The following is a 19804-nucleotide window of genomic DNA, read 5'->3' as shown; positions in this document are numbered from 1 at the left end:
GGGAAATAGCTTCAGGGATGAGGTTAAGGATGGCGGGAGGGCAGGGATCTAAAGGTGATCCTGATTTGGTGCGAGCGACAAGTTGTCGGACTTGTTCCTCCGTGGCAGCTTCGAAGACAGAAAAGTTAGGCGCCTTATTGGGAGGGGATAACATGGGGGTGTGAGAGGAGGAAGAGTGGGTAAAGGCTGAAAAAATAGCACTAACTTTGTCTTCGAAGAATTTGGCAAGAGAATCGCAGAGAATCTGTGATCCATCAGAGCGAGGGGCGGGAGGGTTAGAAAGATGTGTGACCACCTGAAAAAATTCCCTTGCAGAATTTTTCGCCTGATTGATTTGGGAAGTATAGTAGAGAGTTTTTGCCGTGGTAATATGTTTTTTATAATTGGATAGGGCGTTTTTGTAGGCGCTTTTGTCCATCGGACCGTAATGGCGGCGCCAGTGCCTTTCCAGATTCCTGCAATGTTGTCTTTGCAGTCGTAAGGATTCCGTAAGCCATGGGGCCGAGGGGAGCTTTCTGCTGCGATAGGAGGTTTTGATAGGAGCTAACTTGTTGCAAGCCATATTTAGGCTGTTCAGATAGTTGATGGAAGCTAGTGTAGGATCCTGTTAGTTACTAGTAGTACTATCGAACATCATAGCCGCGAGGTGAGAAGGATTCATATTTTTCCAGTCTCTAAAGGAGACGGGAGTAGATGATATAGAGGGAGGTGGAAGGGGGTTGAATTTTATAGAGAAACAGACGGCTGCATGATCCGTCCAAGTAAGAGGGATTACCTTAGAAACAGAAATGTGTGGATTGGTGGTAAATAACCCATCTAAGGTATGTCCCGCTTTATGGGTAGGTTGTTTGACAATTTGCTGAAGACCAGCTGCAGCTAGGTCGTTAATTAACACCGAGGTGTCAGGATCACGGGTTACTTCAAGATGAAAGTTGAAATCTCCCAGTATGGTAAAATGTGGCGATCCTACTGAGACCTCGATTAGATTACTAAGATTCGTGAGAAATTTCAACCTAGTCCCGGGGGGGCGATAGATTAACATGCCTGTGAATGATTGCTTACCAGAGAGGCCAATGTAAAGGAGAAAGCCTCACACTCACTATAGTTAGATTCCGTAATTGTGACTTTGAGGTGGTCTTTATAAATGATGGCTATCCCTCCACCCTTTCTTTTAAGTCTATCTAGTCTGCACACGCAGTAGTTTGTCGGGGTGGCCGCTTTAAAATCTGGACCGGAGGAATCATCAGCCCAGGTCTCAGTAATGAATAATAGATCTAAGTTATGTGAGTCAATGAATTCGTAGATTTCAATTTTGTGTTTAGGGAGAGATCGCACGTTAATAAGTGCTGCTAACACCTGTCGGGGGGAAATAGTGGAGGGGGTAGGGATAGTGCAAGTAGGACATTTGTGAGGACCAATGCTAGAGTTGGTGTAAAGCAGGTGTGGTAAGGCATGGGGCACCTCCGCTGAGGCCTTAGGGTTTAGGAGTTGTTCGGACGTATATGTAAGTACGCCCGTATTCAGCAATGTGTGAGTCACAGGCGAATCAGGGGGGGTGGCCCTAGGCCCGGCCTCGGCGCGGACGAGCGCAGACGAGCTTGCCTTATGCGCGCCTTCGGCGCGCAATCGTCACGCCCGCTGCGCTCGTCCGCTGCGCATCCGATGGATGAGCATAATTTATGGAGGGTGAGAGGGTGAAGAGAGGGTGCGTGGCCAGCACGGATGGGCATGTCAGCTGGGCCCGGAATGGCGTCAAGATTGCATTTAGTTGCAGACAGTGGCTCATCATCCACTCTTATATAGCCTACATGCCCTTAGTCAAACGCTAATCAATAGACTCATAGTCCTTATCTAAGGACAGGAGCAATTGGGTATTGGCAGCGTAAGAGAAAGGTGTGAAACCGTACTCCCTAATAACCTTGGAATTGGGGGCCACAAATATATTAAACAAAGTTGGGCTAAAATAAGAGACCTGGGACACCCCTTAGTAAGTTTCAAGGTTTAGGAGCGGAATGGACCCAGGTTGATGGTCTGATTGGGCTGGTCTAGGAAACTGACAAGCCAATTAAGTGCCTATCCCTGCAGACCGGCCTACCTCAGGTGAAAAATCTATTTCTGATGAGAGACAGTGTGGAAGGCTGCTGTCAGATCCAATAAGACCAGTATCACTGCTTTATTAGCATCCAATTCCATTTTAATATGATACGTAACCCCAATAAGGGTTGTCTCTGTGGAGTGGTTGGGTCTAAACCCAGACTGAGAGGGATCAAGAATGGTGTGTTTGTCGAGGTAGTCCATTAACTGAGTGTTATATAACTCTCCGCCATTTTACTCATCAATGGGAGGAGTGAAATGGGGCAATAATTCGAGAGCACATCAGCAGGCAGTTGATCTTTCTTCTTAATAGGAAGTACTTGAGCAGACTTCCAGTCAAGAGGCAGAATACCTTTGCCTCAAGAGGTGTTCAAAATCTCAGTAATTGGGACGCTAAAAACGGAGCAAGCAGAGCATATTTGTGTGCTGGCAACACATCTAGAGGAGAGCCGGATTTTGCCATACTAAGCATGGCTTCCACCTGAGAGATCTTAATACCTTTAAAACAATCCAGGCCCACAGCTAAGTCCTTAACCTGTGGGCTCAGCGTGACAGGGGTTTTGAGGAAATTGATTATAAATCAAATTAATTTTATCCTCAAGGTGCTCAGCTATGTTGTCACACAGTCCCTGAGAGGGGATAGTCTGTTGTGCGCAGGCTGTGGGCTTAGTGAAGAAGTTAAGGACTTCATATAGTTCCTTTGTCGAATTTCCTGCCTGGTTAAGTTTTAACATAACAAGATTTTTCCGGGCTATTTTAAATTCTTGTGATAAGCAGCAACAGCCAGTTTGAAGTTGAATCTCTCACTATCTAGCTGAGATATGCTCAAGCCTTTTTCCAGCTCTCTACAACTGTTTTTTTGCATCAGTAACTCTGCAGTGTACCAATCTTCACTTTTTTCCCGAGATTTATTAGGTTGATGCTGTAATGGAGCCAGCGTATCAATTATTGAACTAATATTATCGGTAAAGACCCTCCACTTCATGGTACTGTCCATGTGTGCATTGAATATCGGGGGCATATATAGTTTGCTAAGAGAGCCATCGTCTTTGAAGGGCCATCTGGGTGCCTCCAGCGGATTCTTGTCTGAGGCAGCTAGTAATCTGAAAAGGAATCATGGTATGATACGACCATGTCAGTGGGCAAGCAGGATCAGCACTTATGAGAGGGGAATTAGTGAATATAATATCCAGGATATGATCTGCCAAATGGGAGGGGCCAGTATTATTCTTTCCCAGGCCTAAAGTGGACATCTCAGCTAAGAAGCTGGCAGCTTCAGTGTTCTCTTTGTCATCATTGTGGATATTAAAATCCCCTAGAAGCAGAAAGTGAATGGAGGCAATAATGTGAGATGCAATTTTCTCAATTAATTTTAAATTAAAATCTTTAAGTGGCCAGGAGGGCGATATAAAAGCGCACCCTTTAAAGTTTCCTGATGTGACAGCTCCACTTTCAATATACATATTTCCATCCGGGTATCTGAGATGGAGTCAATAATATTAGCTTTCAGCTCTTCTTTGAAAATTATGGCAACTCCACCGCCAACTTTCTCTACTCTATCCAGTCTAAGAATCCAAAAGTTCTCAGATAGAGCAAGGGAAATATCAGGCGTGGAGGTTGATTTCAACCAGGTCTCTGTTAAGAAACCAAGGTCAGGAGATTCTGCGCTCACCAGATCCCAGAGTTCAGTGGCATGTTTAAGTAGTGAGCGAACATTTGCTAACAGCCCCTTCCAGGCACACAACTGATTGGTAGTGTAAGGTCCAACTAGGCTGTGAATCACTCCAACCTCTCCTGCCCTGCTCTCACCGCGATCGCCACGAGTGTTGGATGTAATATCGCCAGAGTTATAACGGCAATCTAAGCAGGCAAAAGGACCTTCAAGATTGCTAAACATATCTGCATGAATGCATGGTGTCATGGATACATCAGTAGCCCCATACATCACATGCATCAAAAGCCTAAATACAAGCATCGAGGGCGCTGCTCATGAATGTCAATGACGCCACGGAGTACCTGGGGCTACTGATGCATCAGTAGCCCGGCATCAGTAGCCCCATACAGCACATGCATCAAAAGCCTAAATACATGCATCGAGGGCGCTGCTCATGAATGTCAATGGCGCCACGGAGTACCTGGGGCTACTGATGCATCAGTAGCCGGCATCAGTAGCCCCATACAGCACATGCATCAATGGCCTAAATACATGCATCAAGGGCGCTGCTCATGAATGTCAATGACGCCACGGAGTACCTGGGGCTACTGATGCATCAGTAGCCGGCATCAGTAGCCCCATACAGCACATGCGTCAAAAGCCTAAATACATGCATCGAGGGCGCTGCTCATGAATGTTAATGGCGCCACGGAGTACCTGGGGCTACTGATGCATCAGTAGCCGGCATCAGTAGCCCCATATAGCACATGCGTCAAAGGCCCCAGAAATTACATTAATGGCTGTGCACAGTGCCTGCATCAGTGATCGACCACAGGACATGCATCATTGTTACCCTACAGTACACGAGTAAGTCCACATAGTGTTGACATCAGTGGAGCCTCAGTGGCCACAGTAGCTACAGTCCTCCATGATACCTCTATCAGTGATGGACACATAAACTGTATCAAGAACCCGAAGCAGTGCTTGCATTGACGGCCCCAGGCAGTAGCGGGCATCAATGGCTCCATAAAGTAAATCAAATTCGCTATCGGTAGCAGCAGCCAATAATGGGAGCTGTTTATGCAGCAGCACCTCACTGCCCCCTGCCAGGCTGCACATTCCCTGAGTCACTCAGTACAGTGCAGATCAGCAGCTTGTGTCAGTGGTGCCAGATGAAGGCCAGAGGGTCATCGCGTGTCAGTCTGTGGATGGTGAAACGCCACGTGGAGGCACACCGGATGGCTTGGAGCAGCTTCTCTGCTCACATGCTTACCACTTTCATTTACGGATGTAGCAGTCTTGTGGTGTGGGGTCACATAAAGGGCTCTAGAACATGTTGTTATTAACCCTGGGCGAAGCACTACGCTACGCTTGCGTAGTTTGCGAAGTTTGTGCAACTTCGCACTACGCGAGCTGCACGTAGCACAATGCGAACACGCGTAGCGTAGTGCAGCGGTCATTTTTTGCTTGTTCGCGGTCCTCAACGTCATGTTCGCGACCGCGAGCAAGCAAAATGACATCCCGGCGAGACTCTCAACGCAGGGAGGTCAGGTTTCTCATTGGGAGTGGTCGTGCATGCTCGCGACCGCTCGCGATTAGAAACTACCAGTTCGCGTTGAGAAAGCTGCCGCTCGAGTAAAAATCTATTCGAGCGGCAGAAAACTACAGCTCGCACTGTGCAAGATGCAGTTTTCAATGATTGCACAGTGCCGGATGCTTGTTCGCACTGTGCAATCATTGAAAATGCATCTTGCACAGTGCGAATATGCTACTACGCAGCTCGCGTAGTGCTACGTGAAGTTCACGTAGTGCGAAGTGCACTTCGCGTAGCTTCGCGTAACGCTACTTTGCGAACTACGCCCAGGGTTAGTTGTTATTGGGGTAACATTGACCTATGTAGATATGCTCTCTTTGGAGCAATGCTGCTGTATATAAATGTGTCCTCTTTGATGTAATACAGTCCTGTATGAGGGTGCTCTCTTTGATGTAATACTGTCCTATATGAATATGCTCTCTTTGATGTAATACTGTCCAATATGAATGTGTTGTTTTTGATGTAATGCTGTCCTTTATGAATGTGAGCTCGTTGAGATAATACTTTTGCACATGAATGCATTCTTTTTGAGGTAATGCTGTCCTGTATGATGATGTTGTCTTTGAGATAATACTGTCCTATATGCATGTGCTGTCTTTGATGTAATGCTGTCCGATATTAATAGGCTCACTTTGAGGTAACGCTGTCCTGTATGAAGGTGCTATCAAACCTAATACTGTCCTATGTGAATGTGCTCTCTTTGAGGTAATGCTGTCCTATATGAATGTGCTATTGGTGGGATAATACTGTCACACATGAATGTGCTCCCTTTGAGTTAATACTGTTCTGTGTTGTCTTTGAGATAATTATGTCTTATTTGAATGTGCAGTCTTTCATGTAATGCTGGCCTATATGAATGTGCTCTCTTTGAGGTAATGCTGTCCTGTATGAAAGTGATGTCTTAGAGATAATACTGTGCTATATGAATGTGCACTCTTTGAGGTAATGTTGTCCTGTATGAAAGTGATGTCTTGGAGATAATACTATGCTATATGAATGTGCACTCTTTGAGGTAATGCTGTCCTATATGAATGTGCTCTATTTGAGGTAACACTGTCCTATTTGATTGTGCTGTCTTGCATGTAATGCTGTCCTATATTAATGTGCTGTCTTTCATGTAAGACTGTCCTATATGAGTGTGCTCTTGTTGTGATAATACTGCCGCACATGAATGTGCTCTCTTTGAGGTAATGCTGTCTTGTATGAAGTTGTTGTCTTTGAGATAATACTGTTCTGTATGATTGTGCTCTCTTTGAAGTAATGCTGCACTAGATAAATGTGCTGTCTTTACTATAATTATGTTCTATATGAATGTGCTCTCTTTGAGGTAATGCTGTCCTGTAAGAAGGTTTTGTCTTTGAGATAACACTGTCCTATATGAATGTGATCTCATCGAGATAATACTGTCACACATGAATGTGCTCTCTTTGAGGTAATGCTGTCCTGTATGAAGGTGTTGTCTTTGGGATAATACTGTCCTATTTGAATGTGCTGTCTTTGATGTAATACTGTCCTATTATAATGTGCTCTTATCTTATTCCTTCCCGACCTTGGCTTTGCAAATTGTTTATGCCTTCCTAGGGCGGACTTCAGGTGCACTTTTATAGGTAGAGGTGCAGAATCGACTATTGATTATATAATCATGGCTAACCGATATGCTAGCTATGTTACTGGCTTTAACATCCCTCAAAATGTATAGAGCGATCACCTACCCTTAAGCGAAGACATTACAATTCCGACCATAGCAGTAAGGAAATATTGCAACTAACTGGCATGGGTACAAAACATAGCAATAGGTAGAACAAGTGGATATACTTTACATTGGTCTAGTCAGGACCCATTAGAGATGAGCAAGCAAATTGTTACCAAGGCGTCCGATTCTATTGCTATGTGCTTAAGTTACAACCCATCGCATGATAGCATCTTGAATGCCCTTTCCTACATCATTACGGTTGTTAAAAACATGCTGCAATTAGAAAGTAAAGGCACTCGTAATTGTAGAAAGGGATGGTTTGATAATAACTGCACAAACAACCTACTCTAACCTAAAAGAAGCTAATTCACATGCTCCCAAAGTAACTCGTCTCTTGTTGTATAATTCACATGCTCTCAAAGTAACTGTTCTCTTGTTGTCAAACCTTCTATACGCTGACAGCGTGGTCCTTCTTAGTAAAACAAAGATCGACATGCAAAGGCTCCTGGATGCTACCTCTGATTATTCTAATAAAAACGATCTGCAGATTAACAACAAGAAGACTAAAATATTGGCGGTTCGTCCAGGGAAAGCAAAGAAACTGTCTTGGACCCTGAACAAGGAAAGCATTGTTGAATCTGAGTGCCTCAAGTACCTTGGAGTATTTTTTACCAACAATGACAAATACAAATCTCATTTAGAAGAACAAAAAAGGAAGGGTGCTGCACTTGCTTTCGCAATTGGATCAATCCATAAGAAACTACAAGGTCCAACTTTTGCACCTACAATACAGGTTGCTCAGGCAAAAATTATTCCAACACTAACCTACGGCAGTGAAGTCCTAAAAGGTTTGGACAGTGGCCTAAATGAAGCTCTACACAAGACAGCAAGAGATAAGGAGGAAGTTATGAGATGCAGGAAGCTGTATAACAAAGCTAGGAAAACTAAGAAAAATTAAATGAAAGACAAGGCCTGGGAAAATGTCAAAGAAGCTGCAACAAGCAAAGACAGCTCCCGTTTTTGGAGGGTCGTCAAAACACCTTTTTTCTCTACTGAGTCCGATGCGCCCTCCTCAGAGGTAGCAATAGAAGAAAAAACCTGGTATGATTTCTTTTCAAATGTTTACACCCTGCAAAATACTACAGAGAGGGTAACAAATCCTAGATGTGAGGCCGAGGGGGCTGCCAGGTTTTACTGCCTTTTGATCTCCACATCACTCTGAATGACGTAACTATGGCCATAAAAGCTAGTAGGAGTGGCAAGGCCCCAGCCCCGCACAGGGTACCAATTGATCTATATAGGTCATACCCGCATCTCTGGTCGCCAATTTTAACACGAGTTTTACAGGCATGTTGCGCAAAGGAATTTATTGATACATGGTCTGAATCGATCATTGTCCCAATTTTCAAGAAGGAGGATCGGGAAAATCCCAGGTGCTTCCGCCCAATGTCTTTAGTAGTTTCCCTTATGAAGGAAGCAGGAAGGATTGTTTTGGATCGGTTGCAAACATGGGTGGATGACAATAATATTTTAAGTGATGTGCAGTACGGTTTTAAATCTGGTTTAGGAATCAATGAGCAGGCTCTTAATCTTAGTATTTTAACTGGAAAATATACGAAGGCTAAATTAGGAACATTTTATCTGCCATTTGTTGATCTTACAGCCGCATTTGACTGTGTCATACACAGCAAACTGTGGAGCATCCTCAGTGATATTATGGTCGACCCAAACTTAATTCAGTTTTTTAGACAGTTATATTCAGGTGCAACAGCCAAAGTCCGATATTGACTTAAGGGAGAGTGTACCGCTTCGTTCAAAGTATAGAGGGGAGTGAGGCAAGGATGTGTTTTGGCAGCACTCCTGTTCACTCTTTATACGAACGCATTAGAACAGGAGTTGGTGTCAAATGCGAGGGACCCGCCAAATGTAAACAAGCGTCCGATCGTCTTCCTTCTCTACGCGGACAGTGCAGTACTTATGGCATGCACCCAGATCGGATTACAGAATGCCCCTACTTATTATACTAGCTTTATGGAGAACATGGGTTTAAAAATGAATGCAAAGACCTGCAGGAGAGGGAATTAAAGGTTTAGGAGTTTTTATGCTGGGGGAGCAGGGTAGAACCTATTAACACCTCTACATACCTGGGTGTTTTATTTAACTGCACTAGGTTTTGGGTACAGGCGATCAAGACCAAGAGCCTTTTGTTCATGAGGTCTACCGCGGCCCTGATACATTTTACTAAAAAACTGAGCAAAAGAAGACCCAAAATATTTTTGAAAATCTATCAGGCTAAATGTGTGAGCATTGCAATCTTTGGGGCGGAAATATGGGGGGTTCCACCATTGTGCCCCAATCCGATATGTCGAAAACAAGTTTTTAAGATTTATTTTGGCCATCCCTGCTAGTACCTCTGTTTTTAACTGCCACAGCGAGCTAGGAGTTCCATACATTTCAGATTTAATTAAGGTACAACCAGTGCTGCTCTGGCGCAGAATTTAGACCTCTACCAGAACAGGTCTAAACAAGGAAATTTTAGCAGGTGCAATGAAACTGGAGCATGCCATCAGGATTACGTGGTTAAACGATGTAAAAAATGGTATGCATGACATTGGGCAACCAGAATATTTTTCCCAGTCTGAAATATTAATTTCAATACATCGGAAGGAATTAAAAAAAGTTTGTATGTCCATTCTGGAAGAAAATAGAATGGTATTGGAAATAAAGAAACCCATGGTGGTCCAGCATTAATTGATCACCATAACGTACAACATCCAACCATACCTATTATGTTGTTTGGGGGTGTACGGCAGGTATGTGATAACGCGCTTTAGATTTGGGACTCTCCACCGCCTGATTAGTCATCCGGCTATGAATAATTGGTCATGGGAATTACGCCCATGTCCTTGCGATAACATCTCTTTACAAACAACTATTCTTGTCATTTTATTCTGTAAGCACTATGCAAATGAACGACGAAGATGCATTGTACCCCTATTAAAACAGGGGGATGGAGACAATGCCGTCCTGCTTTTATGTATTTACAGATGTTAGAAAATTATTATTGCATTGGTACCATGGGGGGCTTCCTAAAAAGTATATTGAGAGCAAGGAAATTCCTAAATGTTTAGACCTTCAAAGGAATACTATAAGTATAGTTGTCAAACATTCTGCATTTTCATGTACCAGAGATAATTATAGCTAAATGAACTGTTTTTATGCATTTTGGGGCAGATTTACAACTTCTGGGGCATCTCTGCAAATCAGCAATCAGCAATCAGATGTGACGGAGCAGATGTGTCACGTAATCCCCCATTGCGTCACCATGGATGCATCGCGTTTACAATGCAGCGCACCATGGTGCAAGAAGGGGCAGATGCGTGACGCATCTTGTGGCGTACAGGCGGCTAATTGCTGAAGTCGCGTTGCAAGTGCGACACAACTCCTGCAATGCACAGGGGACGCCCATACTTAACATGGTGCAACACTCCTTACGCCTGCTTCAAGCAGGCATAAGGATTTGACGCAGCAGCATCGTAAATCTGACTCAGTGAAATCTTGTAGATTTCACTGCGTCAGTTTTATGGGACTTTCCTGCGAGGGTACGGCCTCCCTGTGACAGAACGCCCACATGAAACCTGACGCACGTTTCATGTGGTGCAGGGCTTTACAACGTGACGCATCTGCCTATATTTGTCATGTTGTAAATAAGTCGCAACGTGGTGCATGGTTTACGCCGCCTCTGCGTCACAAATGTGAAGCAACGGCGGCGTAAAAGTGTTGCATGGGGCTCGTTTTGATTGAATGTGCTCTCTTTGAGGTAATGCTGTCCTATAGGAATGTGCTCTTGGTGAGATAATACTGTCACACATGAATGTGCTCCCTTTGAGTTATTGATGTCCTGTAGGGAGGTGTTGTCTTTGAGATAATACTGTCTTATTTGAATGTGCAGTCTTTCATGTAATGCTGTCCTATATGAATGTGCTCTCTTTGAGGTAATGCTGTCCTATATGAAAGTGCTCTCTTTGAGGTAACGCTGTCCTATATGAATGTGCTGTCTTGCATGTAATGCTGTCCTACATGAATGTGATTTCATTGGGCTAATCCTAGTGTACCTCAATGTGCCCTCTTTGATGTAATACTGTGCAATATAATATGCTATCTTTGAGGTAATACTGTCCTATATGAATGTGCTCTCTTTGAGGTAATACTGTCGTGTATGAATGTCCCTCATTAGGGTAATGCTGCCATGTATGAATCTGATCTATTTGGGGTATTGCTGCCCTGGAGTAATGTAGTCTTGTATGAATGAACTCGCTCTGAGGTGAGGATACTATTTACAACCATGATCTGTTCTGTAATGCTGGGCTGTGTCATGGGTTGCCTGTGTGCTGCAGCCCACCCTATGAAAGTGCTCTGCCCACAGCACTGATGACTTGGTGTGCCTATGTTCTCTCTGTGGTCATTTCACACATGTTTTATGTGCTGATGTTTCCTTGTTTCTCATCATGTGCAGGATGTGCGCAAAGTGGCAGTGGGTCCATTGCAAATCATCTGTCGACTACCCAGAGAATGACGTGCCTTGCCAGGGCCCAAAGGATAACATCTATGCATCCCTTCCTCCGAAGCCACTGGATCTGTACCTGAACCCACCAGGCTACTTTGGCTACTCCTATTCAGACCAAGCCCTTTGGGAGCCCTCACCGTGCCAGCCGGCTTCTTGAGAGGTGTTCACATAGGCACAAGGAAACAATCCAGAGGTCCTCTCGTCGCCATTTTTTATTTATTTGAAAAGTTTCATAAAGCGCAAACATGACCCGAAAAGGATATCAGAGCGCTGTACATCACAAAATGGATATGATTCGTCACTAAGCATGCTAGTCCTAAGCAACTAGTTTGTGGCTAGCACCAGATCCTTGAGGCCGCTCCTACAGCCTCTGGGCACTGCATGTCAGGAATCTCTCCTTTGAGCCTGAACCCACATCAACCTGATTAGGTAGCATCAAATCTCTCACTTACGACTTCACTGAAATTCCTTTCAAATATTCTTTTGCGCTTTGCTGTGGTGAATGAATATTTTTCTGAAAAATATATCCATGTACAAATTACTCTATATAACTGCCAGATGTAATAATAATATATATGATAATAATAATAACAATAATTATGATGATGATGATGACAATGATAATACTGATGATGGTTATAATAAAAAGTGCTGCAAATTTTACAAAATTTTACAAAAGGTTACAAAATGTTCTTTCACAATGGAAGTTCAGAGGTAGAGGTTGTGGGTTTGGTAGTGTACTCCATTGTTCCTCCTCTTCTGTGATACTCCTCCTCTTCTGCCATGCTTCTCCTCTTCTGCCATGCTCCTCCTCTTCTGTAATGCTCCTCCTCTTCTCTGATGCTCCTCCTCTTCTTCATTACTCCTATTATTTCATGATGCTCCTGCTCTTTGGTGACGCTCCTCCTCTCGTGCCATGTTCTTCCTTTTCTGTGATCCGACTACTCATCTTCTGACATGCTCCTCCTCTTCTGCCATGCTCCTCCTCTTCTGTGATACTCCTCCTCTTCTCTGACCATCCTCTTCTGTGCTCCTCCTGTTCTGATATAATCCTCTTCTGCCATGCTCCTCCTCTTCTGTGATCCTCCTCCTCTTCTGCCATGCTCCTCCTCTTCTGTGATCCTCCTCCTCTTCTGCGATGCTACCCCTCTTCTGCCATGCTCCTCCTCTTCTGTGATCCTTCCCCTCTTCTGCGATGCTACCCCTCTTCTGCCATGCCCCTCCTCTTCAGCAATGCTCCTCCTCGTCTGCCATGCTCCTCCTCTTCTGTGATGCTCCTCCTCTTCTGTGATACTCCTCCTCTTCTCTGACCATCCTCTTCTGTGCTCCTCCTGTTCTGATATAATCCTCTTCTGTGATCCTCCTCTTCTGCCATTCTCCTCCTCTTCTGTGATCCTTCTCCTCTTCTGCGATGCTACCCCTCTTCTGCCATGCTCCCCCTCTTCTGCCATGCTCCTCCTCTTCTGCCATGCCCCTCCTCTTCAGCAATGCTCCTCCTCTTCTGTGATGCTCCTCCTCGTCTGCCATGCTCCTCCTCTTCTGTGATGCTCCTCCTCTTCTGTGATACTCCTCCTCTTCTCTGACCATCCTCTTCTGTGCTCCTCCTGTTCTGATATAATCCTCTTCTGTGATCCTCCTCTTCTGCCATTCTCCTCCTCTTCTGTGATCCTTCTCCTCTTCTGCGATGCTACCCCTCTTCTGCCATGCTCCTCCTCTTCTGCCATGCCCCTCCTCTTCAGCAATGCTCCTCCACTTCTGTGATGCTCCTCCTCGTCTGCCATGCTCCTCCTCTTCTGTGATGCTCCTCCTCTTCTGTGATGCTTCTCCTCTTCTGACATGCTCCTCCTCTTCAGCAATGCTCCTCCTCTTCTGTGATGCTCCTCCTCGTCTGCCATGCTCCTCCTCTTCTGTGATGCTTCTCCTCTTCTGACATGCTCCTCCTCTTCTGACATGCTCCTCCTCGTTTGCCATACACCTCCTATTCTGTGATGCTCCTTCTCTTATATGAAGCTCCTCCTCTTCTGCCATGCTTCTCTTCTGCTATGATCCTCCTCTTCTGTGATGCTTCCCCTCTGTTAAACTCCTCCTTTTCCGTGGTGCTCCTCTTCTTGTGCAATGCTCTTCCTCTTCTGTGATCTTCCTCTTCATTTTTGCCATGCACCTCCTCTTCTGCCATGCTCTTCCTCCTCTGATACTTTTCCGCTTCTGCCATGCTTCTCCTCTTCTCTGATCCTCCTCCTCTTCTGTGTGCTGCTCCTTTTCTGCAATGCGCCTCCTTTTTTGCCATGCTCCTCTCCTTGTTCCATATTCCTCCTCTTCTGTGTTGCTCCTCCTCTTCTTCTATATTCCTCCTCTTCTGTGATGCTCCTCCTCTTCTTCTATATTCCTCCTCTTCTGTGATGCTCCTCCTCTTCTGCCATGCTCGTTCTCTTCTGTGATGCTCCTTCTGTTCTGCCATGCTCCTCCTCTTCTTCCATATTCCTCCCCTTCAGTGATGGTCCTCCTCTTCTTCTGTGGGAAAACAGGCAATCTTTAACGTATAAAAAGGCTGTTCGGTGCAGGGCACCTTTAATCCCAATATCGATATTTACCAAAATAAAGAGACAGGCGCTGGGAACTGGAAAGCAAGAACGGGTTTATCGCTTCAGTAGAGAACACAACAGGCCTGACATAATCAATGTCTTCAGGAGGTGTTCTAACAACTTCTCCGCTGCCCCACAATTTATACAGTTTTGCAGTAACTTTACTGGTGGTCAAACATCCTAGGAATTCCCGCCCCCCCAGCTGGTTCTCACTGAGTCCCAACAGTTGGTAGTCCCCCACCCGGATCTTGATTGGTGAGTGGTATCACATAGCCGGACATTCCGACAGGGTCTGTAAATGTGTGGGATCGGTCAGATCTGAGAGTTATGTAGATGATAAGATCATGCATCTCTGTGTGTGCAACAAGTCCTGCTTTGTGGGGGCAATAAAGTACGTCCGCAAGGCTTGGGTTACAGCCTGGGACCGGATCGAATGGCCAGGTTCAGTTGGGGGTTATCAGAAGGGTCTGCTCGAACGGGGAGGATGAAAGTACAAACGTGTTTATGGCGGAAATTGGCTCCGGGGTTTTGTCACGAGGACAAGGGTTTATGACCTCCAAGCATTTGGTCACGCTGGAGCAGAGCGCCAGGGATGGTTGCGAGGTCAGGGTGAAGCGTGGGTGACTCGCAAAGTGCGAGATGGCCACGGCACCTAAATACCTAAATGGATGCCGTTTACGTGCGGTCGATGGCTCTTGTTAGGCAAGATGGCGCCGTTGATGTTCACGTTTGTCGATTCTATTTTCAACACTTCGATGCTCCTCCTCTTCTGTGATGCTCCTCCTCTTCTGCCGTGCCTGTCCTCTTCTGCTGTGCTTCTCCTTTTCTGCCATGTTTCTCCTCTCCTGCCATGCTCATCCTCTTCTTCCATGATTTTCCTCTTCTGCAATGCTTCTCTTCTTCTGTGATGCTCCTCCTCTTCTGCTATCCTCTTCCTCTTTTGTTATGCTTCCTCTCCTCTACTGTGATGCTCCTCCTCTTGTGCAATGCTCTTCCTCTTCTGTGATCCTCCTCATTTTTGCCATGCTACTCCCCTTCTGCCATGCTCCTCCTCCTCTGTGATACTCCTCCCATGCTTCTCTTCTTCTGCCATGCTCCTCCTCATCTGCCATGTTCCTCCTCTTCCGTGTTGCTCCTCCTCTTCTGTCATGCATCTCCTCTTCTATGATCCTCCTCTTCTGTGATCCTGCTCCTCATCTGCCATGCTCCTCCTCTTCTGTGCTGCGCCTCCTCTTCTGCCATGCTTCTCCTCTTCTGTCATGCTTCTCTTCTCCGATCCTCCTCCTCTACTGTGATGCTGCTCCTCTTTTGCAATGCGCCTCCTTTTTTGCCATGCTCCTCCTCTTGTTCCATGCTGCTCCTCTTCTGTCATGCTTCTCTTCTCTGATCCTCCTCCTCTACTGTGATGCTGCTCCTCTTCTGCCATGCTTCTCCTCTTCTGTCATGCTCCTCCTCTTGTTCCATGCTCCTCCTCTTCTGCCTTGCTCCTCCTCTTCTTCCATATTCCTCCTCTTCTGTGAATGGTCCTCCCGTTCTGTGATGCGCCTCCTTTTCTTCCATATTCCTCCTCTTCTGTGATACTCCTCCTTTTCTGCGTTGCTCCTCCTCGTCTTTGACACTCCTTCTCTTCTGAGGCCTCTCATCGTCTGTAATGCTCCTCCTCTTCTGTCATGCTCCTCCTCTTCTGCGATGTTCATTATCTTCTGTGATGCTCCTTCTCTTCTATGAGGCTTCTTATCGTCTGTGATGCTCCTCTTCTTCTGCGATGTTCCTTCTCCTCTTTGATGCTCCTTCTCTTCTATGAGGCTTCTTATCGTCTGTGATGTTCCTCCTCTTTTGCAATGCACCTCTTTTTTGCCATGCTCCTCCTCTTGTCCCATGATCCTCCTCCTCTCTGATGCTCGTTCTCTTCTGTGATCCTCCTCTTCTGTGATGCTTCTCCTCTTGTGCCATGCTCCTCCTCTTCTCTGATCCTCCTCCTCTTATGTGATGCTGCTCCTCTTTTGCAGAGCACCTCCTTTTTTGCCATGCTCCTCCTCGTGTCCCATGCTTCTCCTCTTCTTCCATATTCCGCCTCTTCTGAGATGGACCTCCTCTTCTGTCATGCTCCTCCTCTTCTGCAATGTTCATTCTCTTCTGCAATGTTCATTCTCTTCTTTCACGCTCCTTCTCTTCTGAGGCTTCTCGTCTGTGATGCTCCTCCTCTTCTGCAATCCCCCTTCTCTTCTGTCATGCTCATTCTCACCTGCCATGCTCCTCCTCTTCTGTGATGCTCCTCCTCTTCTGCGATGTTCCTTCTCTTCTGTGATGTTCCTTCTCTTCTATGAAGCTCCTCTTTTTCTGCCATGCTCCTCCTCTTCTGTGATGCTCCTCTCTTCTCTGATTTTCCTTCTCTTCTCTGATGCTCCTCCTCTTCTGCCATGCACCTCCTCTTCTGCCATGCTCCTCCTCTTCTGCCATGCACCTCCTCTTCTGCCAAGCTCCTCCTCTTCTGCCATGCTCCTCCTCTTCTGCCATGCACCTCCTCTTCTGCCATGCTCTTCCTCTTCTGCCATGCGCCTCCTCTTCTGCCATGCTCTTCCTCTTCTGCCATGCTCCCCCTCGTCTTTAATGCTCCTCCTCTTCTGTGATGCTCCTCTCTTCTCTGATTTTCCTTCTCTTCTCTGATGCTCCTCCTCTTCTGCCATGCACCTCCTCTTCTGCCATGCTCCTCCTCTTCTGCCATGCTTCTCCTCTTCTGCCATGCGCCTTCTCTTCTGCCATGCTCCCCCTCTTCTTTAATGCTCCTCCTCTTCTGTGATGCTCCTCTCTTCTCTGATTTTCCTTCTCGTCTGCCATGCTCTTCCTCTTCTGCTATGCTCCTCCTCTTCTGCCATGCTCCTCCTCTTCTGCAATGCTCCTTCTCTTCTGCCATGCACCTCCTCTTCTGCCATGCATCTCCTCTTCTGCCATGCTCCCCCTCTTCTTTCATGTTCCTTCTCTTCTGTGATGCTCCTCTCTTCTCTGATTTTCTTTCTCTTCGGCAATGCTCCTCCTCTTCTTTAATGCTCCTCCTCTTCTGTGATGCTCCTCTCTTCTCTGATTTTCCTTCTCTTCTGTGATGCTCCTCCTCTTCTGCAATGCTCCTTCTCTTCTGCCATGCACCTCCTCTTCTGCCATGCACCTCCTCTTCTGCCATGCACCTCCTCTTCTGCCATGCGCCTCCTCTTCTGCCATGCTCTTCCTCTTCTGCCATGCTCCCCCTCGTCTTTAATGCTCCTCCTCTTCTGTGATGCTCCTCTCTTCTCTGATTTTCCTTCTCTTCTCTGATGCTCCTCCTCTTCTGCCATGCACCTCCTCTTCTGCCATGCTCCTCCTCTTCTGCCATGCTTCTCCTCTTCTGCCATGCGCTTTCTCTTCTGCCATGCACCTCCTCTTCTGCCATGCTCTTCCTCTTCTGCCATGCTCCCCCTCTTCTTTAATGCTCCTCCTCTTCTGTGATGCTCCTCTCTTCTCTGATTTTCCTTCTCGTCTGCCATGCTCTTCCTCTTCTGCTATGCTCCTCCTCTTCTGCCATGCTCCTCCTCTTCTGCAATGCTCCTTCTCTTCTGCCATGCACCTCCTCTTCTGCCATGCATCTCCTCTTCTGCCATGCTCCCCCTCTTCTTTCATGTTCCTTCTCTTCTGTGATGCTCCTCTCTTCTCTGATTTTCTTTCTCTTCGGCAATGCTCCTCCTCTTCTTTAATGCTCCTCCTCTTCTGTGATGCTCCTCTCTTCTCTGATTTTCCTTCTCTTCTGTGATGCTCCTCCTCTTCTGCAATGCTCCTTCTCTTCTGCCATGCACCTCCTCTTCTGCCATGCACCTCCTCTTCTGCCATGCACCTCCTCTTCTGCCATGCATCTCCTCTTCTGCCATGCTCCCCCTCTTCTTTAATGTTCCTCCTCTTCTGTGAAGCTCCTCTCTTCTCTGATTTTCTTTCTCTTCTGGGATGCTCCTCATCTTCTGCCGTTCTCCTCTTCTTCCTCTCTCCACCGCCTTTCTCTTCCTTTTCAGAGATGCTCCTAGTCTTCTCTGAGGCTTCTTCCCTTCTGTGATGCTCCCCCTCTTTTGCCATGCTCCAGCGGCTCCTAGTGCACAATGATGTCCATCGCATGGAGGAAGTTATTTTGACCTTCTTAAAATCTTTTCTTTATGATTCCTCTTTTCTTTGGTAACTTCTCTTGCTGTAGCCTGTGTCAGGAGCAGATAGCGCCATGAGTAGCATCTAAAGACACTTCCACTCAGAGCCCCAGCTGCATCATCTGACCTCTTTACCCTCAGCATCAACTCTTGGGGACCTCACTTCAGATCCTCACACACCACATTTGGTGGCATCATGCCTATGAGACACTGGTATTGAGTATTGCCAACTGAATCTTCCGTACTTCAGGGGCCTCACCAGTCTTTATATTCATCATCAGTAGCCACAGCGACCTCAGCATCTCCACCCATGCAGCAAGAGGGCTTCAGATGTGCAGAGTAAGGGCCATATCTTTGAAGGCGGTTGCATCGCTTTTCCACTATGCAACATGGTAGATGCACGATGCAAACCCCAAATGCAAGTCATCGAGCCACACAAGGCCCCTTTGCATGTTCCTGCATGGCCTGTTAATCAGGAGTAATGCAATGCAGCACAACTCTTTGTGTTGCGTTACTCTTCCCTGGGAGGGCATTCCATGGCAATTGTGTGGGTGTTCCCAAACGATCTCAATGGATTTTGACCAACTCCCAGAATTACCATTGCTGGTAGACCTTGAATGTTCCAAAATGCTACACATCCCCAGGTAAGGCATAACAAGGAGAAACATCTTCACTTCTCCTCATTACTTCTTTCTCTGTGTGAGGAATATGCCTCAGGGGATTGCTTTACTCACCGTAAAGAGCTTCAACACCTCATCAGGGGTAAAAGGTACTATATAGTTGAAATTTAAACATTTGAATCTAAACCAGTAAATATAAATGCCTAACTCTACAGCAACTCCCCCGCATGTGAAACCACTAGACATCAATGACAGATCACTGGATCTCAAGTAAGTCTGGGCGGTGAAGTCCCCTCTGCTCGCAGAGTTTGCAGAGTTTTCTGCACTCCACGTTACGAGGAGCTAGTGAGTTTTTTTCCCTCGCTCGCATTCATCAAGGTCAAGTTGGCGAGCGCGAGCGATGAAAATCTACCTATCGGTGACATTTTTTCTCATTTGAGATCATCAACATCAAGTTGGCAAGCGCGAGCATGGAAAACCAACCTCCTGGCAAGATTTCTGAATTCAGGCAGTCAGATGTCTCACTGCGAGTGGTCGCTACTGCTCGCGTTGAGAAATCTGCCTTTCGAGTTAAAATCTACTCGAGTGGCGGAAAGGAAGCAGCGACCCCTTGCGCTGTGCATGATGTCATTCGCGATGATTGCATAGTGCGGACAAGCACCTGACACCGATAATAACTGTGAACTGCATTTCTCTAAAGAAACTACGCAGCTCGTGGAGGTCCACGTAGTGCAGTGGAGTTTTATTTTGCACTACTCGGAACTCCACGAACTCTGCCCAGGCTTAAGTGATTAGCTTACTTATTTCCTAAATCACATCACTGAATTATGAGTCACATAC

At 46.2% G+C, this 19804-nt stretch overlaps 1 protein-coding gene across 1 annotated transcript in view; it reads left to right on the top strand.

The window, feature by feature from the left end:
* The window catches only part of LOC144774140 (tyrosinase-like), a 100063-nt gene extending 87950 nt beyond the window's left edge, over nt 1–12113 (top strand). Inside the window, exon 4 of the mRNA XM_078659160.1 lies at nt 11552–12113. Within this exon, the coding sequence (XP_078515286.1) occupies nt 11552–11759 (208 nt within the window). The 3' untranslated portion in view covers nt 11760–12113. The remainder of the gene's footprint in view (nt 1–11551) is intronic.
* The last annotated feature ends 7691 nt before the right edge of the window (nt 12114–19804 follow it).

The sequence above is a fragment of the Lissotriton helveticus genome, chromosome 8 (assembly GCF_964261635.1).
Source record: "Lissotriton helveticus chromosome 8, aLisHel1.1, whole genome shotgun sequence".
In the NCBI taxonomy this organism is placed as follows: domain Eukaryota; kingdom Metazoa; phylum Chordata; class Amphibia; order Caudata; family Salamandridae; genus Lissotriton; species Lissotriton helveticus.
Note: the sequence above shows the minus strand (reverse complement) of the source record. Positions and strands in the feature narration are given on the sequence as shown.